Source organism: Mesocricetus auratus, unplaced genomic scaffold (assembly GCF_017639785.1).
Source record: "Mesocricetus auratus isolate SY011 unplaced genomic scaffold, BCM_Maur_2.0 Super-Scaffold_100003, whole genome shotgun sequence".
NCBI classification, from domain to species: domain Eukaryota; kingdom Metazoa; phylum Chordata; class Mammalia; order Rodentia; family Cricetidae; genus Mesocricetus; species Mesocricetus auratus.
Window position 1 is genome coordinate 57,360,549 of NW_024429188.1, and position 27,398 is coordinate 57,387,946.

General features: G+C 35.6%; 1 protein-coding gene across 5 annotated transcripts in view; it reads left to right on the forward strand.

Annotated features, from left to right (window-relative positions):
* Positions 1–27,398, forward strand: part of LOC101831433 — a 317,754-nt gene that overhangs the window by 211,024 nt on the left and 79,332 nt on the right. For all 5 annotated transcript variants that reach the window (XM_040744340.1, XM_040744339.1, XM_040744342.1 and 2 more), the window contains 2 exons: positions 5,241–5,752; positions 10,609–10,660. In XM_040744340.1, the coding sequence (XP_040600274.1) occupies positions 5,241–5,752; positions 10,609–10,660 (564 nt within the window). The remainder of the gene's footprint in view (positions 1–5,240; positions 5,753–10,608; positions 10,661–27,398) is intronic.

Below are 27,398 nucleotides of genomic sequence, written 5' to 3' on the forward strand. Positions count from 1 at the left end.
TAATGTATATAAAATAAAGATAAACAAATCTTTTAGAAATCTTGTTCAGTTGGTAGAATATTTGCCTACTAATGCATAATGCCTTATGTTCAATCCTCAGCACTATAAAACTTGATGTAGAAGCAATACAGGTAATCCTAGCTTTTAGGAGGCAGAAAAAGGAAGATCAGAAAAAAGTAATATCATCCATAACTATGTATTCACTCCAGAGTCAGCCTGGACTATATGAGGGCATTTCTCCAAATCTCAAAATTAAATTCTGTCTTATACTGTCAGTAAAGTAATACACAAGTGTCTTCTAGGTGACATTGATTTAGATATGCGAAAGCTAGATGCAGAAATGTATGTTTGGAGGAGTACTTGTCTGAGAATCTAGCTGATTTTAATTTTTTTGTATTGGCGTTGTCCAAACGTAGCTTTGATATCTTGAACATGTTATTTACTATAATGTTTCTTATTTTCTCCACCTATAACATGAAGCATTTATAAAAATTCAGGACCCCCTTTTAGCACTTTCTATGACCTAAAACACCTAATAGGAAAATTGGTTAACCAAAATAAACAACTTATGCTATTAATTTAAATTATTTCCTGTAGTAATTCTGAAGTAATCAAACTACAACAATATCATTACTAGCATTTAATTATTCAGCACAAATGTTGCTCTTAGCCCTATTTCTATCACACATCAGGAATGCTTCCCTTCCATTCCATATTTTCTAACTTCCTTGGTTTGGAGTTTTCCTTCCAGTTCTTTCTGTAGGACTGGATTTGTGGATAGTATTGTGTAATTCTGGTTTTGTCATGGAATATCTTGTTTACTCCAGCTATAGTGACTGCAGCCTTTGCTGGATATAGTAGTCTGGATTGGCATCTGTTGTCTCTTGTGTCTGTAGAACATCTATCCAGGACCTCTAGCTTTCAGTTTTCTTTGAGAAGTCAGGTGTAATTCGGAAAGGTCTGCATATAAATGTTACTTGGCCTTTTTCCTGTACAGCTCTTAATATTCTTTCTTTAATCTGTATGTTTAGTGTTTTGATTATTATGTGGCAAGGGATCTTTTGTGGTCCAGACTATTTGGTATTCTGTAAGCTTCTTATACTTTCACAGGCATGTCCTTCTTTAGGTTGGGAAAGATTACTTCTATGATTTTGTTGAATATTGTTTCTGCACCTTAAGCTAGATTTCTTCCCCTTCTATACCTATTATCCTTAGGCTTGGTCTTTTCACACTGTCCCAAATTTCATGAATATTTTGCATTAAAGATTTGTTGGATTTAACATTTTCTTTGGTGGATGAATCTATTTCCTCTAGTTTATCTTCAACACCTGAGATTTTCTCTTCTATCTCTTGTATCCTGTTGGTTATGCTTTCATCTGTAGTTCCTGATTGTCTACCCAGATTTTGCATTTCCAGCATTCCCTCAATTTGTGTTTTCTTTGTTGTCTCTATTTTACTTTTCAAGTCTTGAACTGTTTGAATTGTTTCCTTCACCTGTTTTTTCTTGGCTTTCCTTGCTTTGTTTAAGAGATTTGTTGATTTCTTGCATTTTTTTGGTTTGTCTTTTCCTCCATTTCTTCAGTTTTTGTTTGTCTATTCCTACATTTCCTTAAGGAATTTTCTCATTTCCTCTTTAAAGGCTTCTGTCATCTTCATAAACTTATTATTTATTTCATATTCTTTTGCTTCACCTGTGTTAGGATGTTCAGGTCTTGCTGGTATAGAACCTCTCGTCTCTGGTGCTGTAATATCTTTATGTAGTTGAATGTGTTCTTATACTGTCATCAATCCACCTGTTCTTCTGGTGGGTGCAGGTTTGACCTCTCCTCTCCAGGTGGGGCGGAGTCAAGGCTCCAGTGGCTGTAGATGCAGTGCTGAATTGTTTGGGGCTGTGTGCAGGTATCTCCCATTACACATTTTCTAGACAACCTTAATTCTTACCATTAAACTATGACTTTTCAACATAATTCTGTGTGAACATCCCAAAAGGTCATACGCAACTACCCTGGTTTTATATGACACTTAGTGTTAGTATGTAGGAAAACTTTTATTACTGAAACAAAGAAATGAAAGACAGCAAAATAAGAAAATACTATGAATGTCAGTAAATGAATAATGGTAGAGATAAGGGTTATAATCACTTTGTATCCTATCTCTGGTGTAAGAGATAATAGGAAACAGTGAGATCACAGAAAATTTGTTTAAGTATTATAATAACATTGCAATCTCTTGTTTTTATTTTAATATTTCTTATTTCCCAGTTTCAATGCTGTAATTCTAGCTCAATAGGGATTAATAAGCTACATTATAAATTGTGTCTATATTCCTGAGAATTTCCATTTAAACAGGCATTTGTCCATTAGGAGGATTTGTACAGACTTCCTTAATAATCCCTATTATTCATTCTTTAATCAATCATTGATTACATTTTCTGTGTTTTTACTTAATATTCTGAAAATATTTTATTTACTCCATTTAAAAATGATATGTTGTATTTTGTGATTTAAATTCTAATAATATATTACAAGAATAATAGTAGTAATTGCTATCCACTGATGAATGCTTCTTGACAAAGCATCTTTAAAATGGTATATATTTGTAACACTGGATGGTCTGACTACAAATTTTATATTTCAGCTGAATGATTGTCTCCCAGGAGCATTTTAATCTAAGTGTTCCGGTCTGATGACTGTAGACAAGGATCTTAAATATTTAATTACTTCTGACAACAGTAGATAAGATAGTTAAATATTCATAGAGCTAGAGAAATACATATATGACACTTTACAGTGATTTCTAGGAATTGAGTTCATTGGAATTCATAACAATGTTTAGTACAGAGATGTATGTAAACAGACTTCTAAAGAAATTAGTGCTAAAATATCTTGTACATAACCTATTCCTTTATAATTCATCTCTGAATGGGATATACACCACAACCTGTAATAACTAATTTTCATTTCATTTTAAAAGGTACTTTATAGTACTGATAATTTAGACTTTCAGAGATCAGAATGGTATGGTTTCCAAATTGATCACTTAACACCTTGAACAAGTTATCTCATCACTTTTATTTATTACCTATAGCACAAAGATAATAATAGTGTCCACCCTATAGAGACTCTATGAGGAGTAAATGAGTCACCATGTACAATGCACTTGAATAGCAGCCACTCAATTCTGGTTATATATTATCCAATATCTATTCTACATCTTTCTCCATGTTGGGATATTGGCAGGCTTAATCTTATACAAGTCATGTGCTTGCAGTCTCAATTACTTGAGTTCATATATGCTGTTGTGCTCTCATGTCCGGAAAATACTGTTTGGATAACAGACATTCACTCCCTCTGGCTCTTACAATCTTTTTATACTCTCTTCTATGATGATTCATAAGCATGTGGGGGAGAGGGTGTGATATAGGTATCCCAAATAGGGATGAGCAGTCCACAGTCTCATCCTCTGTATATTGCCTACTTGTAGATCTCTGCTAATTTTCATCTACTGCTAAAGAAGCTTCCCTCAAGAAAGGTGAGAGATACACTAATATATGGGTATAAAAATAAGAACTCAGAAGAGAGTTTATTATTATGTCTATTTATCAAAATAATAGGACAAGGTTCTTTCCTAAGGGCTATGACCTTACCATAGATATTTGACCTGGGTAATGGTATCAGGCATAGACTCTACCATGTGGAGTGAGTTTTAAGATACAATCAGAAAATGGCTGTTAGTCCCATTACATTTGTACTACTATTACACCAGTGGGCATATCTCACCAGGGATATGTTGCTCATAGGGATCATAGCCTTTAAAACCATTGGTAACTTCTCTCATACAGTAGCATTCAGAGAACCTTCAAGAACTGTAAAAGATAGTTACTAGGTATAAAACTTCTGGGATAGTCTGAACTAGATTTCGCCAAGTCCCATGACTCAGGTGTGCGGTGTGTTCAGAAACAAGATCTTACTGACAAGTTCTGGAGGGTAAACAAGAACAATGCAATAGTACGTCATTTAGGCATGGACCATACTGACAAACAGTTTGAGAAGAGGTAATCCATACCTGGCACTGGACTTTATTTTTTGATAACCTATGCCCCTCCCTGTCATAAGGTAACCATTTAAACTCTTTATGTGTGTATGTATTTTAGGAAGCTTCCACAGTAACAGGTTTCTATGTAGCATTTTCAAAGGTCTTTAGTGTTGGTTATCTTTCCCCACACTCCTCCTCTACCCTGCTTTCCTATCCTCCACCCCAAACCCCTTACTGTTCCATTATTTCCCTTTCTCCCTTCATCCCACCTTGAGTTCCAATAAAAGACAGAATGATAATGGAGCAGAAAAATACTCAAGTTAGTAAGCACCAAAGAGCCTTTTTTATGATGTCTATTCTATACTTGTTTCTCTTTATATAACTATCATACAGTAACTATAGTTTACAAAACTGTCAGCATATATACTTATAAAATGCATGCAAAACTGTAACCATCAATAACCATTACTCTCAGAGTTGTAATTCCTATAACAATATAGTCCAGATGAGAAAACTCAATATATATTATAATACTTTTCTTTCTTCATACAGTCACTAAAATTATATATTATGTCAGCATGGTTATGTTCTAAATTTGACAAACTAATAGCTACTTGTTTCTGCTTGAAATCTGTTTCAGAGATTATGCTTTTAAGTGTATTTACTTAATTTTACTTTTAAAGTATAAGCTGTGTACATAATTTTTAAAACTATGTAAGGAAAATTTACTCAGCAAGCTTCAATTTCCTGTGTTTCATTATTATTCTTCTGCTGCAAGTGTCTATCCTAAGACTGTCTCTGATTTTCTTTCCTCCATTTCTTTTTTCAAAACAAACTTTTATATAAGAAAAGGATTATTTGAAATGCTTGCAAAATAAGTTGTGACATAACTGATTTTATATTTTATAAACTTTATTTAAATTCATGCCAGAGCATGTACCAAGTTCTTAATAGCTGTTTTGTGTCTAAAACTTGTATGATTTCTTCACTGGAAGAAAAGATATACAAGGCTACTACTTATCTTTTTGTTCAAACTTGGTTGAAATTTAAACAAGTTGTATACATAAACTCAAATAATCTAAGCATTTTGAAATCCAACCTTTATTTTCACTCAGACACCCTTAGGAATCTTGATGTGTCTACTAACTTTCTGAATTTTAATATCTGAACAGTTAACCCTTTGTTCTTCTCTTTGTTTTCTTCAGTTGCTTGGCAATTACAATAGTGCTTCACGAGGTGAAGGGAGATCTTTGGCAGTACCTATGAGAGAAATTACTAGAAGATCTGAGGTACCAGTTCGGAGATCAGCAGAGAGACCTGCTTGGAGACCTGAAAGAGGACGACCCGTCAGACTTGAAAGGGGTTATGCTGTAAAGCCTGCTAGAGATCATGCTATGATGCCTGCTCAAAGAGTGGCAATGATTCCTGCAAGGGGCCGTTCCATGAGCCCTGCAAGAAGATACTCTGAGAGGCGTGGTAGAGAACACGCTGAGAGTCGTGCAAGAAGATACAGTAATAGACAAGCAAGGTCAAGAACCGTGAGTCCTTTCAGGATGCATCCTGTGAGTTCTGCACAGCAAACTGCTCTGCAACAGGCACGAAGACGTCGCATGAGACACGAAGAAGAATTTCTTCTGGGAGCTGCAGTGGGACTTACTGTGAAATCAGCAGAAGGATATGATGAAGAAACTTTCAGATCTGCCAGACTATCTACCCAGTAAGTATTTTTTTTTCAGTTTAAATTTAGATTAGAAACAAGGTTGCTTCACAAGTCAGTTCCAGGTCCCTCTCTCTTTCCCTCCCCTCCTCCCGTGCCCTCCCCCAACCCCCCCCCATTATCCCCTCATTTCCCCAGGGAGGGTGAGGCCCTCCATGGGGGTGTCCATAGTCTGTCATTTCATACAGGGCAGGGCCTAGACCCTCCCCCAAGAGTTCAGGGTGAAAGTGCATTTCACATTGTTGGATGGGAGTCCAGTAAGTATTTTTATGTGATTTTTACAATAACATGCCCAGTATATATTATATCTCTAAACTAAGGTTGGATTTTTCATATAAACACATTTATGACTATAAGTATATATAAGGATTATTTTAAGAACATAAAGGAATTAGTAAAAGGAAGCAGTTCAAACTGTGTTGGCTACTTTCATCTTTCTTTTATTAGAGGACAGTGTATGAAGTAAAAAGGAACAATGTATTAGATATCCAGAAACTGACAAAACATTTTTAAAAAAAGAAAAATCCATCTTACAGAAGTATAGTCATTTTTTTATCTTAAGAAACAATAAGCAATAATATCATTTCATCATTACCTAATATTCAAAAGGCAACAGTCATCATATATAAAATGGTAATATAATAGATGCAAAAAGCTTAAACAATTATTTAAGTTACGATGTTAAGTTATCCTCTAGTTTATTATTTCTAGAACAATATTACAAAGCTTCAGAATTCACAAACATCGAGTGTCTGTAAGGATTTTATTTTTTCCTCCATATATATATATATATGTGTGTGTGTGTGTGTGTGTGTGTGTGTGTGTGTACATATATATATAGTAATATCCTATATATAGGGTACTAAATTGTATAAGTTAAATCAGCGTTTGTTGTATTACCTTTAAATCAATGTTTCATTCATAATTTTCTTGTATGAAAAGGACATTGACATCTATTTCTACATCCCAAGGCAAATTTCTAAACTATAATCTAGTTCTAAGACTCTGTTGAAAACATTTGTTTTTTCTCAGGCTTTCTGCATATTGACTGATTTAGTATGTACTTTATTAAACAGATACCGATTTAGAAAGAAAAATACTCTTTGAAATATCAGTTCTACCTACTGATGAACTGGAAAATATTTATGATTTAAAACCATTTGTTCCGTCATTAGTATTATAAATGGAAAGCCTTCCAGTTTTTTTATCATTTTTTTTATTTTAATTTTAAATAGCTTGTTTTACATGTCAATCCCAGTTCCCTCTCCCTCCCCTCTTCCCGCACTCCCCTTCCCCCCTCCCTCCCACCCTATTGCCAAATCCTTCCACATAGGGGATATCTAGAGTCTGTCATTTTACTCTTGGTAGGGTCAAGGCACTCCCCTAAGAGTCCAGGCTGAGAGAGCATCTCTCTTTGTGTTATAGGCACATGAAGACAGTTTGTATACCAGGGATAGACACTGATCCACAGCTCAGGGCCCCATAGGTTGCCCAGGCCTTCTCACTGACACTCACATTTGGGGGGGTCCAGATCAGTCCCATGCTGGCCTCCCCACTGTCGGTCTGGGGTCCAAGAGCACTCCCCTGTTCAGAGTAATTTTTGTTCATGTTACATTGACTTTAAAAATTATTTAAGGGTGCAAGGACAGAGGGAAGATACTAGGATGTAGGGAGATAAGTGGGATTGGGAAGCATGATGTGAAATCCACAAAGAATCAAACTTTTAAAAATTATTTAAGATTTTTTAAAATTATCTTTAGCAAAGTGATTTTTGTGTTTTTCACATCTTTACTTAAAATCTAATTATCACAAGTTTCCCTTTCTCTTTCCTTTCTCCAGCTCCTCCCAAGTTTCCTTCTTCATAATCCTTTCAGACATTCCGTGTTAATAGCCTCTTTTACCTGTATGTATGTATGTATATGCATATATACATATATGTACATATACAAACATATGTATATATACTTAAATATATGTATACATATATGTTTGTATATGCTTATACACATATATATGTTTGTACATATACATACAGGTGGGGAAGGCTATATATGTATATATGTGTGTATGTGTATGTGTGTATATGTGTGTGTATATTGTGCATACATATATGTATTTTTGTACTCTTTGTGTATATGGTTTGAGGGATGACTATTTTGGATTGGACAGGCAATTAAGGGGTTCATCCCTGGGAGAGGCAACCTCTCCATCTATCAGCAATAATCACTTGCCTGTAGTTTCTTGTCTGGGGATGTGATTTTGAGATTTTTTTCCCTTTCCTTGTCAACATGCCTGTTGATGCAATGTGAATATTTAACTGTTAGTGAAATTTCAAATGTAAAGCAGATGATTGGGGAACGTGCCAAAACAAGCTATTCAAAATAGTCAATCCATAATTATTGACTTACCCTTCAGAACTTCATAGACATTAATTAAAACCTCACAAACTTTGATATATTGGGTTAAATAGTAGGTATTCACTATGATAATTTTAAATAACTTGTCATCTTTAATTTTTATTATTTAATTAGAATGTAATTACATCATTTTCTCCCTGTCATTTCCTCCTTCCATTCCTTCTCAGGCACCCTCATTTACTCTCACTCAAATCAATGGCCTACATTTATATTTTAATTGCTGTTTTATGTACATAGATACATATTCATATAAATATATTCCCGTACAACACACACACACACACACACACACACACACACACACACACACATATCACTTGGTCAATCTGTATAATGCTACTTGGGCTGACCATTTGTTATTGAACAACCAGTTGGTGTGCTCTCCTAGGGAAAGTATTTCTCCTACTCTCAGCATTCCTAAGTTGCTCAAAGCCCCCATCAACTTTGGCATGTCTATTGTTGTTTCCCTTGTTCAACTCATGTTTAGGCAGAATTATGGTCAGGCTGTATGGGTGTAGCTTCTGACTTTTCTAGGAAACAGTCTCACAGCAAAATCTCTGATTCTCTGTGGCTCTTAGAATCTTTCCACTCCCTGTTGTACAATGTTCCTTGTACTTTATGTTCAGGACTGTTTTGTAGATCTATCCATTCTGACTGGACTTGACAACTCTGCATTCTTATTGGCTGTGGTTTTCTGCAATGGTTTCTGTTGCGAAGAGCCATTTCTTTGATATACCCGTGGGCATAAGGACAAATACTTGGAATGTAGTAAGAAATGGTGTTCTTTTAGTAAAGTGGTAGTTGTAGGTTTTCCTCTAAGATCCATGACTTCACCATCCACAGATAATTGATCAGCTTTCTAGTACCATGCATGATTTTGCTCCTTTGAAGCTGCCCTTGCATCTAAATCTGTCTTAAAGCAAAAGGTATATCTCATTGCACTGCCATTCTTATTCACAAGTCAGCTAAGGTGAGATGTATTCAGGTCTGCCCCACATTATTAGTTACATTGCAGGACCTAGGCAAATGAAATTATCCTTGCTTTAGGATATAAAATCCTCATGGCATGTGCTAGGATCTTAAGAAGCCAGATTACATTATATGTTTATAGCTTCTGCTCAGACTTCTACTCACTTTTAACTAACTGAAGAAAATTGCATGACCAAACCTAACAGACCAGAAAAGGATAGACTGGACTTACAAGGAAGGAGGAAAGGAATACTTGCTAAATCATAAATTCTGCCACACTGATCAACCCTACTTCAATACTATATACTTATTAGCTATAAATATAACTTGATTTTCTCATTTCTTTATGAGGTTTTCCTATGTTGTCTTGCTTAGGGTTTCTATTGCTGTGAAGAGACACCATGACCATGGCAACTCTTATAAAGAAAAAAATATTTATTTGGGATGCCTTACATTTTCTGAGATTTAGTCTATTATCATCATGGTGTGACATGTTAGCATGCAAGTCAATATGGTGCTGGAGCTGAGAGTCCTACATTTTGATAAGCAAGCAACAGGAAGTGATCTAACACACTTTCTCCAATAAGACCATATCTACTCCAACAAAGCTACATCTAATAGTACCACTCTCTTTAGGGACCATTTTCCTTCAAACCATCACATATGTCAGGCCTGATATAGAAAGCACTACAACAAATACTCTTTAGAAGCACATTATAATATAATTTTAGATGCAAGTGACAGTATTGATACTTTTTCAAATATTTAGAAATTCTTGTTAAATACAACTGTCTACTTGCAGATTGATGATTAAACATTTGGGAAATAATATCAAATATCTACAGCAATAATATGCAGTTCGGTGGCCATTTCTAATTTTGTGTATTTGCTCCATTTTTAATAAGTCCATTACTTAATTTTACTAATATATGATATATAAACTTTGATTCATTATAAGTTATCTTAGAGACAAGTTCAAATGCATATGTTCCTAGTAATTTCACTAGAGATACTCATACATATTACTTTATTGTTTATGTGATTTATATAAAATCAATTTTAATAAATAATTTTGCTAGAGAGCTATAATATATTCCAATATTATATGAATAATAACTTGTTTTAATTCTTATATCTGCATGTAAATATATATGTATATATGCATATAAATACATGTATAAATATATAATGGCTAATCAAACACTGGAATTTTCTGTAATTTTTTTTTCTAAATTTGTCATTAGAAATCAACCATCAATGTATTTTGAGTATTGTTTCCGAGGGTTGGTCTTGTAAATATTTCATAACAATTTCTATTGCCACTTGAACCTTTTGTGGGAAACAAAGTTTAGATGTTTCCAACTTTGAAACAGTGAGACTATTTGATTGTAAACTTAAATTTAATATTTCATTGCTTATTTATGGATTACTTTAATATAAGCTTAAAACTTGCCTTTTTCTTGCCTTTAGGTTTCCTTCTGATGATGATGATGAAAATGAAAGTGGATCCTCACTCTTAATGGTAAAATTCACACAAATATCTCTGCTGTTTAAGTAACATTTTTACTAACATTGAAATCCTATGTCAAGTCATATAATTCATTTTATCCTTTCTGTTTCACTGATACTATTTATATAGATGCATAAAATATGATTATATACATAAATTCAATAATTTTGGAAAGATATCCAAAAAATTATCATCAATGGGCAAGGGAGAAAGAAACACAGTTTCACTGCAGGTCTTTTGTTTGACCATTTTACATAATTTTAACTTTGTCCTTTTAATACCTTTATAATTTAAAAATAAGAATTTCTGATGAAAATGAATATTCAGAAACATGTGTATCATAGTCTCTGAAAATACAATAAATCAATTATATTTTCTCTTACATTCCTAAGGAGAAAATAAATGATAAAGATAAATCTTAGAGTCACAACGCATGGCTAGACAAAGATGTGGGTTTATTTTTAACTGAGCCATCTCTTGGGATATTTACTAGCACAAAGGTGACTATTGGATGCCCATTACCTTCATGAAATAATAAAATGACTGAAATGTTTTCAAACAAATTTAAAAAATGAAACAATTGCCTTGCACATAATGGACCAGTACTAATTTGTGTTTTTATTTAAATTAGAAACCAGTTTGCTTCACATGTCAATTCCAGCTCCTCTCCCTCCCCTCCTTCCTACCCCTCACCAACCCCCCACCCCCCAACCCAATCACCACATCATTCCCCAGGGAGGGTGAGCCCTCCTTGGGGGGGATCTCCAAAGTCTGCCATATCATGCAGGGCAGGGCCTAGGACCTCCCTCATGTGTCCAGGCTTACAGAGCATCCCTCCATGTGGAATGGGTTCCCAAAGTCCATTCATAAGCCAGGGATAAATACTGATCTACTACCAGAGGCCCCATAGATTGCCAAGGCCTCCTAACTGACACCCAAATTTAGGGGGTCTGGATCAGTCTGATGATGACCTTTCAATCATCAGTCTGGGGTCCATGATCTCCCTCTTGTTCAGGTCAGATGTTTCTGTGGGTTTCACCAGCCTGGTCTTGATCCCTTTGTTCATCACTCCTCCCTCTCTGCAACCTGGTCCAGGAGTTCAGTTCAGTGTTTAGCTGTGGTGTCTGCCTCTGCTTCCATCAGCCACTGGATGAAGGTTCTAGGATGGCATATCAGTTAGTCATCAATCTCATTATTGGGCAAGGGGAATTAAGGTAGCCTGTCCACTATTGCTTAGATTGCCACTTTGTATCATTCTTGTAGATCACTAGAAATCTCACTAGTGCCAGATATCTCCTCAAACCTATAATGACTCCCTCTATTATGGTTTCTCTCATGTATTCTTCCCCCAACTCAACCTTGCTTCCCCATGCCCTCCTGTCTCCTCCTCTTCTCCCCCTCTTTCTCCCAGTTCTCTCTCCCCTACCCGCATGCTCCCAATCAACTCAGGAGATCCTATACCATTCCTCTTCCAGGGTACCATGCATATTTTTCTTATGGTCCTCCCTATTTCTCAGACTCACTAGCAGTGGGATTGTAGGGTAGCACTCCCCTGATCCATGTCTAAATTTCATGTCAGAGTGAGTACATACTGTGTTTGTCTTTTTGTGTCTGGGTTACCTCACTCAGGATGGTTTCTTCTAGTACCATCAATTTGCCTGCAAATTTCAAGATTCCATTGTTTTTTTCAACTGAGTAGTAATCCATTGTGTAAATGTACCACATTTTCTCTAACCACTCTTCAGTTGAAAGGCATCTAGGTTGCTTCCAGGTTCTGGCTATTACAAATAATGCTGCTATGAACATAGTAGAACAGGTGTCCTTATTGTATGTCTGCCTAACTTTTGGGTATATACCTAAGAGTGGAATTGCTGGGTCTTGTGGTAGACTGATTTCCATTTTCCTGAGGCATTTCCATACTGATTTCTGAAGTGGCTGTACGAGTTGGCACTCCCACCAGCAGTAGAGGAGTGTACCCCTTTCTTCACATCCTCTCAAGCATAAATGGTCATTGGTGTTTTTTATTTTAGGCATGCTGACAGGAGTAAGATGATATCTCAGAGTTGCTTTAATTTTCATTTTTCCTGAGGATAAGGATGTTGAGCTCTTTCTTAAGTGTCTACCAGCCATTTTAGACTCCTGTATTGAGAATTCTCTATTTAGTTATGTACCCCACTTTTTAATTGGATCCTTTGGTGTTTTGGAGACTCGTTCATGAGTTCTTTGTAAATTCTGAAGATCATTCCTCTGTCAGATATAGAGTGAGTTAGTGAAGATCTTTTCCCATTTTGTAGGCAGGTGTTTTGTCTTGTTGACTGTGTCCTTTACCTTACAGAAGCTTCTCTGTTTCAAGAGGTCCCATTAATTGTTGATCTTAGTGCCTATGCTACTGGTTCCTATGTTCAGGAAGAAGTCTCCTGTACCAATTCATTCAAGGGTACCTCCAACTTTCTCTTCTGAGATGTTCACTGTGGCTGGGTCTATGTTGAGATCATTGATCCATTTGGACTTACGTTTTGTGCATGGCAATAGACAAGGATCTATCTGCAGTCTTCCACATGCCGCTATCTAGTTATGCCAGCACCATTTGTTGAAGATGGTTTCATTTTTCCATTGTATAATTTTAGCGTCTTTGTCTAAAATCAGGTGTTCGTAGGTGTGTGGATTAATATCAAGGTTTCCAATTTGTTTCCATAGGTCTACTTGTTTATTTTTGTGCCAATACCAAGCTGTTTTCAGGACTTTAACGCTATAATACAGAGTTGGGGATGGCAATGCCTCCGGAAGTTCCATTATTGTACAGGGTTGTTTTGGCTATTCTGGGTTTTTTGTTTTTCCATATAAAGTTGAGAATTGTTCTTTCAAGGTCTGTGAAAAATTTTGCCAGTAGTTTGATGGGGATTGCATTGAATCTGTAGATTTTTTTGGCAAGGTTGCCATTTTTACTGTGCTGATCCTACCTATTCAAGAACATGGGAGATCTTTCCATTTTCTGGTATCTTCTTTAATTTCTTTCATTAAAGACTCAAAGTTCTTGCTATACAGATCTTGTTTGGTTATTTATGATATTTTATGTTGTTTGTGGCTATTGTAAAGGGTGATGTTTGTCTGATTTCTTTCTCAGCCAATTTATTGTCTGTGTATAGTTGGGCTACTGATTCTTTTTTAGTTAATCTTGTATCCTGCCACATTGCTGAAGGTGTTTATCAGCTGTAGGAGTTCATGTGTATAGTTTTTCGGTTCACTTATGAAAACTATCGTATTACTTGCAAATGTTGAATATTTGAATTCTTCCTTTACAATTTGTATCCCCTTAATCTCCTTTTGTTTTCTTATTGCTCTAGCTAGAACTTCAAGTACAATATTGAAGAGATATGAAGAGAGTGGACAGCATTGTCTTGTTTCTGACTTTAGAGGAATCTCATTGAGGTTCTTTCCACAATATTGAAGAGATATGAGGAGAGTGGATAGCCTTGTCATGTTTCTGACTTTAGGGGAATCTCGTTGAGGTTCTTTCCATTTAGTTTGATGGTGGCTGATGGCTTACTGCATATTATTTTTATTTTGTTCAAGTATGCTCCTGTTATCCCTGATCTCTCCAGGACCTTTATCATGAAGGGGTGTTGGATTTTGTCAAAGACTTTTTCAGCATCTAGTGAGATGATCATGTGGTTTTTCCTTTGCAGTTTGTTTATGTGGTGGATTACATTGATGGATTATCGTATATTCAACCATCCTTGCATCCCTGGGATGAAGCTTACTTGATCATGGTGGATGATTTTTCTGATGTGTTCTTGGATTCGATTTGCCAGTATTTGATTATTTTTGCATCAATGTTCATCAGTGATATCGGTCTGAAGTTTTCTTTCTTAGTTGTATCTTTGTGGGTACCAAGGTAATTGTGGCCTCATAAAAAGAGTTTGGCAATGAACCTTCTGCTTCTATTTTGTGGAACATTGTGAGGAGTATTGACTTTAGTTCTTCTTAGAATTTCTGGTAGAATTCTGCACTGAAGCCATCTGGGCCTGTGTGGTTTTTTTTGTTGGGAGACTACTTCTATTTCATTAGGAGTTATAGGTCTGTTTAAATTGCTTATCTGTAATGATTTAATTTTGGTAAATGATATCCATCCAGAAAATTGTTAATTTCCTTTAAATTTTCGAATTTTTTTTGAGTACAGGTTTTCAAAGTATGACCTGAAGATTCTCTGGATTTCCTCAGTGTCCGTTGTTATGTCCCCCTTTTCATTCCTGATTTTGTTAATTTGCATGTTCTCTCTCTGCCTTTTGGTTAGTTTGGATAAAAATTTGTCTGTCTTGTTGATTTTCTTGAAGAACCAACTCTTCATGACATTGATTCTTTGTAGTGTTTTCTATGTTTTGACTTTATTGATTTCATCCCTCAGGTTGATAATTTCCTGGCATCTACTCCTCTGGGTTGAGTTTGCTTCATTTTTCTCTAAAGCTTTCAGTTATGCTGTTAAGTCTCTAGTGTGACTATTCTCCAGTTTCTTCATGTGTGCACTTAGTGCTATGAGCTTTCCTCTTAGTACTGCTTTCAAAGTGTCCCATAAGTTTGGGTATGTAATGTCTTCATTTTCCTTGAATTCTAGGAAGTTCTTGATTTCTTTCTTTATTTCTTCATTGACCCAGGAATGGTACAATTGTGCATTGTTCAATTTCCATGAGTTTGTAGAGTTTCTACAATTTGTGTTGATGTTGAATTCTAATTTTAAAACATGGTGGTCTGATTAGATACAGGGTCTTATTCCAATTTTTTGTACCTTTTGAGGTTTGCTATGTTGCCAAGTGTGCGGTCGCTTTTATAGAAGGTCTCATGTGGCACTAAGAAGAAAGTATATTCTTTTGTGTTTGTATGGAATGTTCTATAGATGTCTGTTAAACCCAATTGGGTCATAACTTCTGTTAATTCCTTTGTTTCTTTTTAAGTTTCTGTCTGGTGGTCCTGTCTAGTGGTGACAGTGGGGTGTTGAAGTATCCCACTATAACTCTGAGATCTTATGTGTAATTTGAGTTTTAGTAATGTTTCTTTTAGGAACGTGGTTGCCTTTGTGTTTGGGCATAGATGTTCAGATATGAGACTACTTCCTGACCTTCTTCATCTCTTTTGATTAAAAAATAAAGAAAAACTATCTAGAATTGTTAGTTTTTCATCAGCATTTGGCAGAAATACTTCATTTTGCCACAACTGTTATGACATATGATAATTTCTGTTTTCTCTTACATAACCTGTCACAGTACATCACTTCATTTGCTTATCCATTCATTCATTATTTTAGTTTTGTTTAGATGTGTTTTTTTTTCAGTACTGGAGATTAAACATAGTGTCTTGTGCATGATAACAAGTCCTCTACTACTGAACATTGCCTCAGTCAGGACAGTAATTTTCATTTGCCTCACTTGACTAAACTGATCTACTTACTCATTCCTTGTTCTCACTCAATGTAAACAATACTTATGATAAAGAATGCAGGAATTTGAATTTGATTGGGTGAGTTGTACAGAGAACAATTTGATTAAAAAAATCCAGTCTAATTTCTTCCTTCCAACAATGCTTTAAATAAGAGACTCAATTATTAGTAAGAATGCAGGTCATTTTTAAAAGAATGGATATGTTCTAATTTCATTTTAAGTCATTGAGCAGTACTGATATATAGTTAATTGAAATTGAAAATTTTGTTGCACTAATTCTGAAAACTCAGAATTGATATCAAATCTGACAATTCAAGGTGTGCTAAAACATCAAATATACCACTGAATTAATGTTAATTCAGTTATTAAGAAACTTGAACTTACAATTAAATTAAAATAATAATTTTATAATAATTTAAAAACTTTACAAAAATCATCTTTACTACTATTATTTAACCATAATGTTCAAACCAAATGTTCAAAGGAGAATTATCACCAATTAAGAACAGTCTCAGAAAATAGGATAGAAAAAAGTACTTTTTCATTTATTCTTTGAAATTAGCCTCACCTTGATACTAAATCATGTCAAAGGATATATAAAAGCAAAACTAAACTACAGACCGATATTCCAAGCAAACGTAGGTAAACAGAAATGCAAAAATATTTGACACAACATTAGCAAATAGTGTCTAGTGAAATTTACACTAAGGATGCAGTTCTAGCTTAATATTTGAAAATTGATCAAATAATCCAAAATCATGCATATATTTATTCAAGTATACAAAAATATGGCAATAAAATTATATTAAATGTTGAAGGACTGAATGTTTTCCCATTAAGATAAAAAATGAAGTGTCTTCTGGTCAGTCTATCATAATATATAAAGTATTTGATGGTAAAAGAAAACAGTGAAAGAAATAAAACATCTAACTAATATAGAGGCATACTATATTTGTAAATTATAAATACTGTATCTATAGATTATAAAGCTTAACACATGATATAAATTGTTCCAAAATTCGTATTTCATATAATACCTATGCCAGCCATAAATTTTGGTATCTATAGAGAATATTGTTCTAGAATATATTGAAAAGCAGAGGAATCCCAATAGCCAAATCAATTTTATATCAATTTTATTCATATTTGAGAATTTTATAGAATATGTTTTATCATATTCACCATCCTGACATTCCTTTTCCATCCAACACCATCCCACCTCTCACTCCTTACACCAATGTTTCCATACACACCCAATTTTGTCCTTTTTACAAAGAAAACACCAGTTATAGTTGGTGATGCCCATCTTTGGTATGTGACCTTCCAGTAGAGCTTGGTCAACCTACCAAGGGCCACCCTTAATGAAAACTGACTTTCCCTCTCGAAGTAGCTACCAATTTCCAATAGCTCCTTAGACAGAAGTAGAACTAGTGTTTACCATATTTCTCTATGCTAGGATATTTCTGGCTTGAGCTTGTACAGGTCTTGTAAGTGCTGTAATCAATTTTGTATTTAAAAGAATTTAGGAGAAATCAGCCTTCCTTTCTTCAAGAGAAATTACAGAGCTACACAACACAAGATTTCATGGCATTAATACAGGGATGTACACATAAATAATAACAAAAGGAAATTCCGGACCAGTGAGGTGGCTTTTCAGGTAAAGGTATCTATTGCCACACCTTATAACATGAGTTCAATTCTGGGACCCATGTGGTAGAAGACAGTCAGCTCCCTCAACTTCTTCTCACACACATACATAAATACACAAAAGATTAAATGTAATAAATTAAAATTAAATACAGAAATTGATTCATATAAATACATCCACATGAATTCAATGAAAAATGCAGTCTTTCAAATAATAATACTGGAGTAATTGAAAATATGTAGTAAAATTATAGGCCCAAAATACAGACCTTAATCTAAATCTCACCCATTACATACAAGTAACTCAAAATGTACTGAAGTTCTTAATGTAAAACATAAAACTTTTAGGAAATTATTCTTAAGAGAAAATAATTGTTTTGTAGAACTAGGAAAACATTTGCAAAGGACAATCCACATGTTTTATAAACTGAATTTGTTAATATTATAGACTGTTGTTTGATGAGGAAGGTAGATTAAGGCATATCTGGAAGAAAATAATCACAATCCAAAGATGAGACATAGGAAGAGGATATAGAATATACAAAACATTATTAAAGTTAGACAAGTAAACTCAATCTATCCAATGAGAAAATCAGTACTATGGAAAGACTTTTATAATCTTACAAACTAAATATCCAATCACCATAATGCCCAGCAGTTATAGTAACTTTGGACCTTTTTTCAAAAGAAATGAAAATATATATGTACACTAAAACTTGTGCTACTAATATTTACAGATGCTTTAATCATAACTAACAAAGCCTGAAATAATCTAGATCTTTTGGTGTTCATAATATTTCAGATAAACATTAAGATAATTGTACTAAATGTCCAAAGTTTAAATAACTAATAATACATTTATGCAGTATTGTCAAACAGATAAAATTACAGAAATGGAAAATGGATTAGTTTGGAGTAGGAAGAGAAGAACAGGACAAAATAGGATTGACTAGATTTGACTACAAAAGAGCAATTGGAAAAGGGCCTTGAATTGACGCCTCTCTTTTGTATCTTGATTGTGTTAGTCCAGTAGTCCTCAGCCTTCCTAATGCTGTCAGAACCTACTGGCCTGTCCGGGAAGGGGAGCATAGATTGTGAAAAGAAATAGACAAGAGACAGAAAATAGAGTCAGGAGGGCATCCAGTGAATATTGGGTTCTGCCCTAAGTTTATTCCTCAAAGTTTTTATATACCCCAGCCAAAAGATGGGAGCAAAAAGACTTTCTTACCCATGATACAAGGAACAAACCACACCTTAGAGCAAGGTTCCTGTTATCTGACCTTAAGGATTAAAACATCCAGTAACCACACCTTAGCTCAAACCTCCTTTTATTTGACCTTGAGGATTAAGGCTCTAATAACCACATCTTAGATCAAGCATTCTGTTATACAGGCAAGACATCCAAGAGCCACACCTTAGACCTTTAAATTTAAAAGAGCAAGGATAGGTTTGAACTCTCTGACCTTAAGTCAATATTGAGTGGAGCCACTTCAATGGGCTCCAAGAGTGACCCTTTAATACAGGCCCTTGTGTTATGGTGACACCCCAACCATAAAGTTCTTTCATTGCTCCTTCCCAAATGTAATTTTGGCATAGTTTTGAATCTTGAAGTTAATAGTGATATTCAAGATATCTGATATGTGACCTCTGTGGGATTCGTGACCCGCAGGTTGAAAACTGATGATACAGACACACTGATTTTGATATGATACTATAGTTGCTTTAGATGGAGAGAAATTGATAGACTCTCCAAATTTGAAAGTGAAAAAAAACAAGATTTGATGATTTTAAATGAAAGGAAGGATTAAGGAATGAGTTAATTGAGGTTTCTCGTTTACAAAGAAAATGCAAGAAGAGAATAATACAATTACTAGAATTAAGGAAGGAACCAGACATGTTTTAATAGGAAATATTCTAGCGTTATTTAAATCATCTAGGAAGATACATCCAAAAACAAGATGCGACAAAAAAGAATGATGAACAGGAAGAGCAGGACAAGGAAGTCGAATAAGATAAGGACTGGAAGAAAGGGAAGCAGACAAAAAACAGAATTGGAAAGGAGAATGATGGGGAGGAGAGAGTAAAGGAGGAGGAGAAAGGGATAAGAAAGCAAAAGAAAGTACATGAGTGATAAAATTCCCTAAAATTTGACAGATAGATTGCTTGTTTATTTACATGAGTAATCTACACTCAGATAAACGACCAGTCAGCATATAGCAAGTGAATTACTAGTTGAAATTTCTATAATTTTTTGCTTTGGAACTGCTAATTATATTAGTATCCTGTAAATTCTCCTTTAAGAAAAGCTAAAATCCATAATCTAGCTTCAATTACTGAATTTAGGAGAAGTTCCATCATTAGAAATATGAAGTGAAATAACTAATAAGAGCAATTGATAAGTTTGGGGAAACTTTATATTCATATACGTATACTAGTTGAGGGAAAATTCTTTTATATTAAAACCTATGAAAACACTGCACTGAAATGTTATTCTATTAATAGAGGAATAAACATATTTGCTTGTCCATACTATTTGATTTTGTGTGTTTGTTTTATAACATGATCACAATAATTTCATCATTTTTATTTCTGTCATTTCCTTGAATTGACCATGTTTCATTTGTTTTCTCTGTTTCATTACATGGACATAAGCTTACAATTTGTACTTCTAGTAAATACTTTGAGGTTTTAAACAAATTAATTTGTATCATTATGTCAGTATTCTTCACCATTAAACATGATTTTACCTTACTCTTCAATTTCTAACATATCATTAGAAGAACAAATGTAATTATATTTCTAAATTATATCTATAATATTTATGCCTGTCTACTGCTTGAAAAATATTACTTATCAGTAATCTTAACTTTTAAGGCCATATTATCATTTATGCTTTATTGTTTTGTTAATTTTTTGATTACTCAGCCTAACATCTCATGTCTACTATTTTCCTTCAATTTTAATTTTTCTTTTCAGTGGGCTATGCAAAAGTGATTTATCAAAGAATGGTTGTGGATAATGAATATTCAGTGTTGTATACATGTAAATATTTTATTTTACTAGCATATGAATGGCAAATTAGCTGAGCATAAAATTCTAGGTGTAAAGTTATTTTCTGAAAATCTATGAAGATATTAATCATTTGTCTCCCCTAGAAAAAAATGAAACATGTCTTTTTTTTCTTTTTTAATTTTTAAATTTAAATTTAAATTAGAAACAAGGATGATTCACATATCAATTACAGGTCCCCCTCTATCTCCCTCCCCTCCTTCCGTGCCCTCCAACCAACCCCCCCCCGAATATCCCCACATTTCCCCAGGGAGGGTGAGGCCCTCCAAAGGGGTGTCCATCATCTGTCATTTCATCCAGGACAGCCAGGGCAGGGCCTAGACCCCCCCCCAAGAGTTCACGGTGAGAATGCATCTCTCATTGTTGGATGGGAGTCCAAAGTCCATTTGTATACCTGGGATAAATACTGATCTACTACCTAAGGCTCGATAGATTACCTAGGCCTCCTCACTGACACCCACATTCAGGGGGTCTTGATCAGTTCCATGCTGGATTCCCATCATCAGCCTGGGATTCAAGAGCTAACCCTTGTCAATTCAGCTGTTTCTGGGGGTTAAACCAGCCCAGTCTTAATCCCTTTGGTCATCAGTCCTCCCTCTCTGTCACTGGATTTCTTGAGTTCAGCTCAGTGCTTAGCCATGGGAGTCTGCCTCTTCTTCCATCAGCCACTGAATGAAGGTTCTGGTTCCCAGAATCTCTGGCCATGGGATTGTAGGCTGGCACTCCCCAGATCCACGTCTAAAATACACATATGAGAGAGTACATGCCATGTTTCTCTTTTGTGACTGGGTTACCTCACTCAGGATGGTTTCCTCTAGTGCCATCCATTTGCCTGCAAATTTCATGATTCCATTGTTTTTTTCTGCTGAATAGTACTCCATTGTGTAAATGTACCACATTTTCTCTATCCGCTCTTCGGTTGAGGGGCATCTAGGTTGCTTCCAAGTTCTGGCTATTACAAATAATACTGCTATGAATATAGTGGAACAGACATCCTTGTTGTATGAATGAGCATCTTTTGGATATATGCCTAAGAGTGGAGTTGCTGGGTCTTGTGGTAGGTTTATTCCCATTTTTCTGAGGAATCTCCATACTGATTTCCAATGTGGTTGATCAACTTGGCACTCCCACCAGCAGTGGAGGAGTGTTCCCCTTTCACCACATCCTCTCCAGCATAAATTGTCGTTGGTGTTTTTGATTTTAGCCATTCTGACAAGAGTGACATGGTATCTCAGTTGTTTTGATTTGCATTTCCCAGATGGCTAAGGATGTTGAGCACTTTCTCAAGTGCCTCCTGGCCATTTTAGACTCCTCTATTGAAAATTCTCTATTTAGTTCTGTAGTCCACTTTTTAATTGGATCCTTTGGTATTTTGGAGACTTGCTTCTTTTTATTTATTTATTTATTTTTCAGTTTAAATTTAGGTAAGAAACAAGGTTGCTTCACAAGTCAGTTTCAGGTCCCTCTCCCTTTCCCTTCCCTCCTCCCGTGCCCTCCCCCCAACCCCCCACATTATCCCCTCATTTCCCCAGGGAGGGTGACGCCCTCCATGGGGGTGTCCATAGTCTGTCATTTCATATAGGGCAGGGCCTAGACCCTTCCCCAAGAGTTCAGGATGAGAGTGCACCTCACATTGTTGGATGGGAGTCCAAAGTCCGTGTGTATACTCGGGATGGGTACTGATCTGCTGCCCAAGGCTCAATAGATTACCTAGGCCTCCTCACTGACACTCACATTCAGGGGGTCTTGATCTTGAGTTCTTTGTAAATTTTGGAGATCAGCCCTCTGTCAGATGTGGGATTAGTGAATATTTTTTCCCTTTCTGTGGGCTGCCTTTTTGTCTTGCTGACTGTGTCCTTGGCCTTACAGAAGCTTCTCAGTTTCAGGAGGTCCCATTTATTAATTGTTGATCTCACTGTCTGTGCTAATGGTGTTATGTTCAGGAAGCTGTCTCCAGTACCAATTGGTTCAACAGTACCACCCATTTTCTCTTCTAAGAGGTTCAGTGTGGCTGGATTTATGTTGAGGACTTTGATCCATTTAGACTTACGTTTTGTGCATGGGCGATAGACATGGATCAATCCACATTCTTCGACATGCCAGCATCCCTGACTTCAAGCTCTATTATAGAGCTACAGGCCTGAAAACAGCTTGTTACTGGCACAAAAATAGACAGGTAGACCAATGGAATCGAATTGAAAACCCTGATATTAACCCACACATGTATGAATATCTGATCTTTGAAAAAGAAGCTAAAAATATACAATGGAAAAAAGAAAGCATCTTCAACAAATGGTGCTGGCATAAAAGGAAACATGTCTAATGAGAATCTTATTCCTAGAGAAGAACCTTATTATTTTCATTCCAATTTTCTGAAAGGTTTTTTCAGAATTTCGTATTATAGTTGATCCTTATAAGTTTTGTTCTCTAAGAAAATATTTAATGAAAGTGAAATGAAATCACATTTCTAATTTTATAATCAGAAAGGGAAATGGGAGTCAAATGCACGTTATTTTATAATATTACCCATGTACATTTCATTGGCAAAATACGAATTTATTAAATAATTTTCCAAACTTGGTTACAATGGGATACCTTAAGACTTATTTAATTAGGAGATATAGTTTATTGTGGTATTGTCTCTTTGTGTATTCTTTAATTTTCTTTTGCTGTGATAAAATACCCTGAAAAAAGCAAGTTGGATAGGAAAGGGTTTGGTTTTGGTTACATTTTCAGGGGGAGATATTATGGTAGGGAATGCATAATAGCAGAATCATAAGGCTAGGATCATATTTTATCCACACAAAAGAATCAGATAGACAGAAGGATAGATAGAAAATGGAGACAAAGGAAGTGTAGGAGCACAAGAACTGGAGCCTAGTTTTAAAAGCACAATGTCCACCCCCAGTAATGTCCATCTCACCCCCTCCTGTAAATATCTACCTCTTAAAATTTCACAACTGTGGACCAAGTGCTCAAATACATGGGCATATGGAGGACATTTATCACCCAAATCACCACATTTTGCCCTGACTCTTTTAGATCAATGGCTATCTCATCATGCAAAAAGTATTTTGTTAAATTTCATATATTACAGAGCATGAAAGGAATCAGGAAGATTGAGTCAGGGGAAGAGTAGAAAAGAGCAAGAAAAGAGATGCCTTAATAGAGGGAGCCATTATAAGTTTAAAGAGAAATCTGGCACTAGGGAAGGGAAATGTTCAGAAATCCACAAGGATGATCCCAACTAAGAACCTAAGCAATATTGGAGAGGCTATCTTAAATGCCCTTCCCCTATAATTAGATTTATGAGTACCTTAAATGCCATCCTAGAGCCTTCATCCTGTAGCTGATAGAAGCAGAAGCAGAGACCCACAGCTAAGTACTGAGCTGATCTCTTGGAATCCAGCTGTAGAAAGGGAGGAGTGATGAGCAAAGGGGTCAAGACCATGATGGATAAATCCACAGGAACATCTGACCTGAGCAAGTGGGAGCTAATGGAACCCAGCCAGATACCTGGGGAACCAGTATAGGACCGACCCAGACCCCCTGAATGTGGGTGTCAGCTAGGAGGTCTGAGCAATCTATGGGGCCTCTGTCAGTGGATCAGTATTTATTCCTAGTATATGAATGGATTTGGGGAGCCCATTCCATATAGAGGGATACTCTCTCAACCTAGATACATGGGGGAGGGTCTAGAAGCTGCCCCAAATGATGTGACAGACTTTGGTGATCCCCCATGGAAGGCCTCACTCTCCCTGGGGAGTAGATGGGGTGTGGGAGGGGATGTCAGTGGAGGGTTGGGAGGATGGGTAGGAGGGGGAACTGGGATTGGTATGTAAAATAAAATTGTTTCTAATTTAAATAAAACAAAATATTTTTAAAAGTCTAAAGACCAAAGTCTTTTATGAGAATCATGGAAATCTCTTAACTGACCACTATTTTTAAAAGTTACAAATTTCCAATATACAGTTGCACAGAATATATATTCCCATTTAAAAAGAGAGTAGTAGGTGCACAGTGAGGAAGACTGGACCAAACATAATAAAAAACCCAGTAGTAGAAAGATCAAATCCTGCAGATAACTGCCAAGTAACTAGAACCTTAGATTCAAAGAGCTTGGATGGCTCTGCCTTCCAGGTTTGCTGCCCACAATTTACATCTTTCTTGGGTTGTTTCCAATCCGTATATTCAGCCTTCCTTGGCAAATATCTTGGATTCTCCACCACAACACAACCCTCACTCTTCACAGCTTCACATGATCAACTTTCATGGCCTCCTTGCAGGGCCTGTATCCCTACCACACATTTGTTGGACCCTAAGAGCTCTCTGAAACTGCAGAGGTATAACCCTTGATGCCCTTCATATATTATCTGTTATTCCTCTAAAAATAGTGCTATGATACTGCAAAGTTCAATTACTAGCTGTGGATGAAACTTGTCCCACTTGGACCACAGTCAATACACACAGGAGGTGGTGAAAACTGACTCAGTTGTTTCCATGAACAGGAAACGAAAACCCTTTGGCCCTCTCCTTTCAAATTGCTGGAGCCTTAGCTTACTGGAATATTGCACAAGGCAGTTACAGTTTCTTCTTCAGCACAGGACTTGGCTGCAATCTTATACTTCCTGGTGCTCTTTCCTGTTCATAGTGCACACCTTTATTTCTGTCTGCCCTACTTGCTGCTCTTTTTCATTATGGACCTGCATAATAGTTATTCTCAGGAACCATACCAGAGAGCCAATTTTATGCTTAATTGAAAATTCTTCCACCAAATAGGTTAGTCCATTACATTTTAATTAAACCTCAAGTAAATTTTCAGGACAATGGCAGAATGCAGCCAGATTATTTCATAAAATAGCATACAAATGGCCTCGAACACAGATTTGAATAGAGTCCTTGTTTCCCCCTGAAACTATATAAGATTGGTGGGCCTTTACCATCTACATTTCTCACAGCTTTACTGACTTTCAAGCTCTAAAAACAATGGCCCATTAAGCACTAAACTGTTTTTCAAGGTCAAAGTTACAAATTCACAAAATATTCTAAAGGCAAAAGGCTACATGGTCATTTTTATCACAGCAATGGTCCCACTTATTTATGCTAATTCTGTATTAGCTATAATTTCTGTGTATGAGACACAATACCCTGACAAAAGACAATTTGGTGAAGAAAGGATTTGTTTGGTTCACACTCCCATAAGGAATAAATAAGTCATGGCAAGGAAAATATGACACAGAGAGTTTAAGGACAACTTATCATATTTATGTAATAGAAGCAGAGAGAGAGAAAGCAAAAGATGGGACCAGTCTATGAAACCTCAAAGCCCCTCTCAAGTGATGTACCTCCTTTATCAAGACTCCAACCTCTTGAGTCCATAACCTCCTAACACAGTGCAAACAAGTGAGATGGGGACCAAGTACTCAAATACGAGAGCCTATGTGGGACATATCTCTTTCTGACAACTACATTTAGCTTTTAAGTTTTCTCTCTTTTTGAAATAATGTTTGTATCACTTAGCACACAAAAGCTTAAGGTATTTTTAAGTTCGTCATAAAATTTATAATAAAGTACCTATACCCTCAGAAAGTAGTTTTTCAAAACACCATGAACAATTTTGGCCTTAGAGGCTGCTTATTTTTGTATAATCTAGATGTCAAGGGAGTCAACCCAAAATCTATGTGTATTTTTAACAAGAGTTGAGAAAGTCAATGTTATTGTAAGGTGGGGAAAAATCTCAATACATCACGGGGTTTCTCAGAATCTTCCGTTTGTTATATGTTAAAATCTTGAATATCATTAGCTACATAGTAATACAACTAGTTAGACCAAGTGAGTACTTTTTACTTTTTTTCAGTCTAAAATTTTATTGAATTTTTCCCTTCAGGAGAGGTACACTGAAAATGAAATTCCATTTGGAATATTTAAAATAAGTCTTTCTTCATTTAAAAATTGTGCTGAATAAGAAGAAAGTTATTTTATGAAGGCAGTGAAATTTCTAAAACTTTTAAAACACATAGATGGTGCAAAGAAAGTAGGTCAACGCAAGAAAATAGTCATTAATAAAAATGGTTACTACAAAAAATAGTGTAATCATCCTCACTTGTATCTTTATTAAAATGGAGCTCAACATTATTTTTATTACTTAGGAAAATATAACAAGGAAAAATATAACATCAGACTTTTTATTAATATCTACATATAAGTGCATTTTTGAATTGTTATACAAGAGTTAGTATACATGTTTTCAGAAGGGTTTTGAGTTCAGATATTGGGAATACTCAGTTATCAACATAGCTGGAAATAATTGATATCAAAAAAGGTACTTGAGCTTTTCTTTACTCCTTTTCATAAGTTGGAAGCTTAGCAGGATGGGGTCTTTCCCTGAGGTGACCACTCCCTTTATTCCATTTAGCATCAGGATTTTCACCTTGAGCAATAGACTTAGCTCATTTTGAATGTTGCTTTTCTCAGCTTGCTCCTTTTCATTATAGATTTGCATAAGAGTGACCTCTAATAACACATGACAGAGTTAATACTAGGCTGTGTTAAAATCTCTTCCAATGCCATTGATACAAAACTCTTCAATTTAGCATCAGGCA